The sequence below is a fragment of the Miscanthus floridulus genome, chromosome 3 (genome assembly GCF_019320115.1).
Source record: "Miscanthus floridulus cultivar M001 chromosome 3, ASM1932011v1, whole genome shotgun sequence".
NCBI classification, from domain to species: domain Eukaryota; kingdom Viridiplantae; phylum Streptophyta; class Magnoliopsida; order Poales; family Poaceae; genus Miscanthus; species Miscanthus floridulus.
In genome coordinates this window covers 22,455,365-22,463,060 of record NC_089582.1, presented here as the reverse complement: position 1 = coordinate 22,463,060, position 7,696 = coordinate 22,455,365, and the positions used below count along the sequence as shown (strand labels likewise).

At 44.6% G+C, this 7,696-nt stretch overlaps 1 protein-coding gene across 1 annotated transcript; it reads right to left on the bottom strand.

The window, feature by feature from the left end:
- Nucleotides 1-605: 605 nt before the first annotated feature.
- LOC136545204 (uncharacterized) lies at nucleotides 606-1,178 on the bottom strand. The gene has a single exon (XM_066537254.1). It carries the CDS (start codon nucleotides 1,176-1,178, stop codon nucleotides 606-608), a length of 573 nt encoding a protein of 190 aa, XP_066393351.1.
- Between the last annotated feature and the right edge of the window lie 6,518 nt (nucleotides 1,179-7,696).

The window sequence follows — 7,696 nt, the reverse complement described above, 5'->3', positions numbered from 1 at the left end:
ACCTCCGCTGAAACGGGAACGATTAGAATTCTGCATAAACAAAGCACAGCCGTCTCATTCTAGCTAGTGTCACAATCACAACCTCACAGCTGGAGGCCAAGCTCCTTGCCGGAGCTGTAGGGCAAGGTGCCGCAAGGTGTTGCTGTTGCTGTTGGCCCTCTCGATCCGGTGGCCGGTGTGGGGCAGAGATGCTGGAGCGCAAGGCAGAGTGGTCGGCTAGCCCCTGGCAACATCACGTACGTGCGATCCGCGGAGAGAGCGTCCTGCCCTCCACGGCCGGCCGGCTTCTCCAGCTTGACAGCAGCACTGCTCCGGCGCGGGCGGCGGCGTGCTCCATTCAACAAGGAAACACTACGTAATTAGCAACTCACAGTACTTGAAAAGATCCACACGCATGCATTTGCACAAGCATATTGATTAGTACTTCATAACAAGCACAAAACAAAGATCCATATCATCAAGCTTGATTGGGGCAAGGACAAGATCACAAGACACAGATATATGCAGTCATATCATATAGATATGTGAAGGCAAGAAGAGAGAGAGCTGGAAGAAGATGCGTCTTAAGCTTTCTCCCAGAGCAGAATTAGGTCGTTCGTTTCTAGCTAGAGCCGCAGCTCGAGGTCCAGCTCCTCGCCGGCACCGGAGGATGATGCGGGGTTGGTGTCCGAGCTCTCCGGTGGGGCAGAGGCGGGGGATGTCCTTGTCCAGTTGAGCATGTCCACGGTGCCGTCGGGCGACCTGATGAAGGGTCGGTCGGCTGCCGGTGCCGCCGGGAGCAAGGCGTGGTCCGTGAAGAGCGCCGCGCCACCGTCAGGCCACTCCAGCTTGAGCTTGACGCTAGCAGCTGGGGGCTCTGCGGCGTTGCCGCCGCCATGCGAAGCGAGCGGCACGGACACGGAAGCCGCACTGAGGCTGCTGCCTGGGGGGGTCCAGCTCCCGGCGGCGCCGCGCTCCTTCTTGTGCGCGTTCTGGTGCCCGCCGAGCGCCTGCGACTTGAGGAACTTCTTGTTGCAGAAGAGGCACGGGAACAGCCGCACCTCCTTCCCGCCGACGCACGCTGTCACCTTGACCTGGTCCTGCTCCTCCTCGTGGCGGTGTCCGGCCGGCGCCAGGCCTAGCGCCAGGTCCGCCGCCGCCGCCGCTTGAGAAGTCAGCGACCAGGACGCCTGCTCCATGCAATCGGAAGGAATTTTCGCAAGCAGCTTCCGTGGGGGTCGGGGTGGGGCTGTTACAAGTTGTACCACTGCTAAAGTGCCAGTGCCAATCTAGGTACTAAAATTCGGCGGCTGTGTGTTACAAGATGTACAGAAATGGAAGGAGCTAGGACGAATTATTGGAGAGAAGCATTGCGACGCGCTAGCGCGGTGACATCGATGGGTAGTAGTACTTGACATGAGTGATGGGCTTGAAGGGCATCCGGGGCCTTGTTTAGATGCCACCAAAATTCCAAGTTTTTTCACTCTCTCTCCATCACATCAATTTTTAGCCGCTTGCATAGAGTATTAAATGTAGATAAAAAAAATAACTAATTACACAGTTTAGTTGGAAATCACGAGATGAATCTTTTGAGCCTAGTTGGTCCACGATTGGACAATATTTATCAAATAAGACGAAAGTGGTACTATTCATCGAGTTGAAAACTTTTCAGCATCTAAACGAGGCCCGGTTCTCTTTTGGTACTAGCAATAGAAAGGAGCAGAAGCCTATATATGCAAGACAGCAAATACACATGTGATACATTGAGAGGGGAACACCACTGGAGACGGCTTCTTTGCCGAGTGCTTTTTTATCGGGCACTTGGCAAAGAGGTGGTTTGCCGACTGCCAGAGAGAAAGCACTCGGCAAACAACTAACACTCGGTGAAGATGTGGTTTGCCGAGTGCCAAACAATAACGCTCGGCAAAGAGATGGTTTGCCGAGTGTCAGGACCGCTCGGCACTCGGCAAACAATAACACTCGGCAAAGGGCTGCCTCCGTTAACGGCCGGCAGGCGCCGTTAATCCTTTGCCGAGTGTCTTATCCTGACACTCGGCAAAGAGGCTTCTTTGCCGAGTGTCATTTTTTGACATGGGCAAACCATAATTTTTTTTACTTTTGACCTCCAAGCTTTTTCTGTAATCCTCGTACAATACCTGGTACTCCATGTTCCAATTTGGCACATTTCTCAGACTTTTTCTATATTTCTTTAATTTCGTTCATTTAATTGAATTTTCTTGAATAATTGAAATTATAACTGCTAGTCATTCGAATAATGAAAAAAATGAATGGAAAAATGATATTCATGTTATTTAGTATAATGTGAGGCCGTATCCAGGAACAGACCACCAATTTCGAACATCTTGTTCACGAAACATGACCACGAACTTGCGGCCGAGTTGTTTTTAAATTCTATAAAAAGCAAACGAAGTTCGAAAATCATGAAACTTGTCAAGATGTCATGATATCATATGTGGAGGCTGTGATAAAAAAATTGAGAAGGTTTCGCGCAAGTTTTCACGTACGATGCTTGCAAACCGAAAAATCTCCGAAGAAGTTTCATGATTTCGTGAAGAGGCCGACGAGGTGGTAAACATGACTGTTGTTTGTTTCAGTGCCAAACTTTGGTTGGCCGTGAAAAACACGACTGCTGTGGAAGGAGTTCAGCTTGTTTAGCTGGCTGTATCAGCGAGCTTATTTACTGGTTTATAAGCCACGGTATAGTATTTACTGGCTTATTTGCTGGCTTAAGCCATGGTACTGGTTCGTCGTTTTTTTTTCAGTGGCCGAAGTATGCGCGGATGCGCCCGAATTTGGCTTTGCCTGTTTGTCGCAACGCGGCGGCATTCTGTTGGTTGCAGTAAATGCCTTTCGTTCTTGATACACTACTATAGAATGGACTTGTTGTCCCGGGCGATAACAGCCTTTAGTCCTGGTTACCACGCCGGGACAACGTTCCCGGGACTAAAGGTGGAACCTTCAGTCCCGGGTCATCGAGCCGAGACTAAAGAGGGACCTTTAGTCCCGGTTGGTAACACCAACCGGGACTAAAGGCCCTCCAGCCGAGCGAACCTGGCGCATCCTTTAGTCCCGGTTGGTAACACCAACCGGGACTAACGGTTCACCCTTTAGTCCCGGTTGGTAACCCCAACCGGGACTAAAGGTTCCTTTTCTTTTTCTTTTTTTTGTTTAATTTGTTTTTAGTTCAGTTACACGTATTTGTTTAATATATAATATGTTTTTATGTACATATTCTACGCTGCTAATATAAATACACGCATGCGTATAATTACATCTAATTCTCATCTTGAGCATTATTATATTCGAATAAAGTATGAAACTATATATATTATAGATATATATATATGTATATATACAACACTTTCATAATCTTGTTCTCGAAAATAACGATATCAATAAACATTTAATTTACATCATTTATTCCTTAAGATCAAAGTAGAACTCGCCGTTGGGATTTAGCACTTTTTCTAGAAGATATCCTGCTATTGACTCTTGAACTGCTTTCAGATGGTCTTTTTGCATGACCCTTCGTTTCAACCATTCAGTCTTGCATTTGAAATAAAAGGAAAAGTATTAATACACATATATGTATATATATTCATTTAAAAATAAATAAAAATTGATATATATACGTACTCTGGGGACATCTTTAGGAGTTCTTCTTATGTGCGCAGTGATAAATTCACAAACGTAGTATCCACACAAGTTATTACCTGGTTTCTGCCGCAAACACCACTGTACGAGAAGAAGATTATTCTCATCATCTCACACGTAAATTGAAGTACGATATAGTAATTAAACACGTGGGGAAGTGTATATAGTACAACTTACTGGTATTTCAACTACATTAAGTGGTGCCTTGCAATCCTTACGATGTTGCCGAATAAACTCTTTTCAAACCCTGTGCGACCAATAATGTACGATCGTTAATAAATTATGGCAAAGTCTATTCAATAATAGTTGTGCGCGAGAGATCGAAATTACCCCTGGATAATGTCTATCATATTTTGGTATAGTGCCCGTTCTTTTCTCAACGAGTCAAAGATTAGTAACCGACTTGAGTTTAACTCAATGACAATGAGTATCCAGTGAAAACTGTATTGGTTTATACACACACGTACATGCATATAAGTTGTATTGATATTACATAAAATGTGTAGACTACATTATTATTAACACTTACTCAAAGTTGTACGGGAAAAGTATTGTTGTCTTGTCGTGCTGCTTCACGAAGAACATCATGATATTCTCCTGTGCTTCAGATACCCATCGCTCCTTGACAATAATACCGGTTTTGAATACGATATAAGGATCAATGAAGCCAACACTGGTGTCTTGTATTCTTTGGAGCTCTGACATCTGGAATCTGTATATAAATATAAGTTACATGTGAGGATAATTATATACACATACGCATGGAAGTGAGTTTATTAAATAAAAGTAAGAATCACTTACAAAGAAAAGGAGCTAATGATTGATTTGTCCAGAGCGTCCATGTGGTATAGTTGATGCAATTCTTCGAAACTAATATGTAAGATGTCATCGCCATGGAAGTAATGATGGTCTCTAAATCTGACAAAGATCCACTGCTCACCCCTGCCACACGCCTGCATGTACCACTTGTTGAGCAAGTACATTTGCGTACCCAATTCATTCAGAGCCGCAGGGTTGTACAGACTTTTGCCATATTTATAAGTCTTCCAGGTATCAACTTCCAGGTTCTGGATTGGAGCTTTGCCCGTCAATTGATCCAAGGTTAAACCAGTATCTTGAAAAAAAGCATTAAGAGCTTGAACCGACACTTCTCCAGAGTTGTCTGGTCGATAGACTTCTATGTTAGAACCATATTGATTAGCAACAACAAGATTTTGCATTGGTTGCTTCTGTTGTCCGAGCTGTGGGACATCCTTCACTGATGCTCTTTTCCTTTTCTTATCTGCATCATGTGACTTCACGAGGGAGCGGTCATAGTCTGATAGTGGCGAAGGCTTACGAAGTTCAATCATCTTTTTCTTGTGAGCATCGACCTTCTGCCTCAGCACTTCTCGTGGTAGGTAAAAGTACGGCTTCTCCTTAAGCTTCGCTTGACTCTTCTTTTTGGTATCTATAAAAAAATCTTTCACTTTTTTGTCTTCTTCAGCTGCTATTTGCTCATCAGTTTTTTCAGAAAGTATTTCTTGAGAAATAACTCTTTTTCTCGGGGTCTTCTTTGCCGCCGGGACCTTAGACGTCTTTGTAGTGCGTCGCTGTGGAGGGGGTGGGGGCGGTGTTGGAGACCGGCGTGGAGGCGATGTGGCTGGTGTTGGTGGAGACCGGCGTGGAGGCGTTGGAGATCGTTGTGGAGGCGGTGGGGCCGGTGTAGGAGTTGGAGATCGTCGTGGAGGCGATGGGGCCGGTGTAGGAGTTGGCGATCGCCGTGGGGATGAAGTCGTCTCGCCCCCTGCGACGCTGTGATGAGATGGGGAATGAATGATTAGGCTAGGCTGGGGGGAGACCCTGCTACAAAAACAAGTTGTGTGTCAATTATTTTTTAAGCCAATAGAAAATTAATGGAAAATAATATTTCATTCACTTTCATTCGTACCTAGGGTGAGGTAGGGGAAGCGGTGGCGCCCCAGGAATGATGATGAAGCGTTTGCGCCATTGAATAAATGTCTTTTCTGCTTCTCCTAGTGTCTTCTCCCCATCACCGCCTTCAATGTCAAGAGGAACATTGCTGTAACCTTTGAGCACTCTATCGACCGAGATGCTAGCATATCCAGGTTGAATAACTGACCCATGGATTCTTGGTGTCTTCGTTCGGTCTATTGGAGATACAACCCCGACAGCCACCATGATTGATGCATTATTACCATCTGGAATGTGCAGCTCACATGTTGTTAGAGGCTCGGTAATGTCATCAACAGGGAAGCGCAACCCAGCGTCGTCTTGAATAACTGGCAGCTCCGTAGAAGCACAACTACTTTTCATCTGACCAATGGGGCTAATGGTGACTTTCGGCGTTGATTGCGATTGCATTTGACTCATTGCTAGCTGCACTTGCCTCTTGATCTCCTCCTGCATTCTTGCCTCAAGAGATTTTTCTCGTTCACGTGATTCAAGCAATGCTTGTCGTGACTCGTCAACAAATTGCTCCAATGCACGGATTCGTTCTGCCTCCTCATTCTTCTTTCTTTGGCGGCTTCTGTAGGTATCCTTGTCTGCTGGGAATGCGTGTAGCCACGGAACCGCCCCATAGCCTCTTGTTCGACCACCGTGTTCGGGATTCTCTAGTGCATATGTCAATTCATCCTCCTCTTTGTTGGGCTTGAAAACACCACTATCAGCTTCTTCCCTAGCACGAGCTAGTCTCTGTGTTGCTCTCTCAATTTTTTGGCCGAAAATTAGCTTGCCAGTGTCTAGGTCTAGGCTTCCCCCATGAGCGTAGAACCAATTCTTCGCGCGTTGAGGCCAGTTCTTCTCTATTGTTTCAGGTATGATTCCCTTGGCAGTAATCTCTGCTTCTAGGTTCTGCCACTTGGGAATAGCACTCTTATAACCACCTGATCCCATGCGATGATGGTATTGCTTCTGTCGGGCATTCTGCCGATTCCTCATCACACGTTCCTCACTGTCTTGGGATGTCTTGTATTCTACGAAGGCATCCCAATGGGACTCCAACTTGACAAACGCCTTAGCATTGAAATTCGGCGTAGCATTCTTCAAGATAAACTTTTTATACAATGTCTTCTTCCAACTCTGGAACAATGTTGCCATCTTCTTCGTTGTCCAATCCCTCACTAGCTCCTTCAAAGCATCATCTGCTTGTAATGTGAAATGTTGAGTGATATCACTCCAAGCTAGGTTCTTGTCACGATCAGATACAAAACTAACATTAGGAGCGGATATCTTCTGCTTCCATTCACGAGCACTAACTGGGATCCTATCCCTTACAACGAACCCACATTGATTGACATATGTCTGAGCATGTGGTCCCAATGGTTTGCCGGTGTCGGTGTCGAATTCTGATATTATGAAATGGCCCTCTAATGGCTTTTTTGGCCCTCGGACTTTCCTACTTTTGTTGGTGGTTGATGTAGATCCAGAGACCGACTACATGAGTACAAACACAACGATTAACAACAAATATACGTACGCATGCATCTATAAGAGATGATAGATAATCGAATATACCTCGCCAGTATTTTCTTGCGCGACAATTTGTTGATCTTCAACCACCGACATATTCAGGATATCCTCATAATCAGCAAAGTACTGACTCGTGTCATCTACATCCACATTGGTGCCGGCGTTGATAATATCCGCCATTATGTCATCACTCAAGTTATCATTCGGAGCAGCCATTTGTATCTTCAAGATAACACATAGATAGAATTACTATGGTACATAATATAAGTACATGTGATAACACATATAGAATTACTAAATCCAATTAAATATAATAACACATAATATTTCATCAACATGGAAATAAGTACATGTATATATATACACATAGAATGATACAATATATTTTCTCTCTCTCTCAACACATAGAAATAAGTGCATATGTCTATATCTCTAGATATGCATGTGATACACATAGAATGTCTCTCTAGATACAATTTTCTCTCTCTCAACACATGAAAATAAGTACATATATATATACATATAGAAATAATTAAGTACATATGTATACATATAGAATCTATCTCTA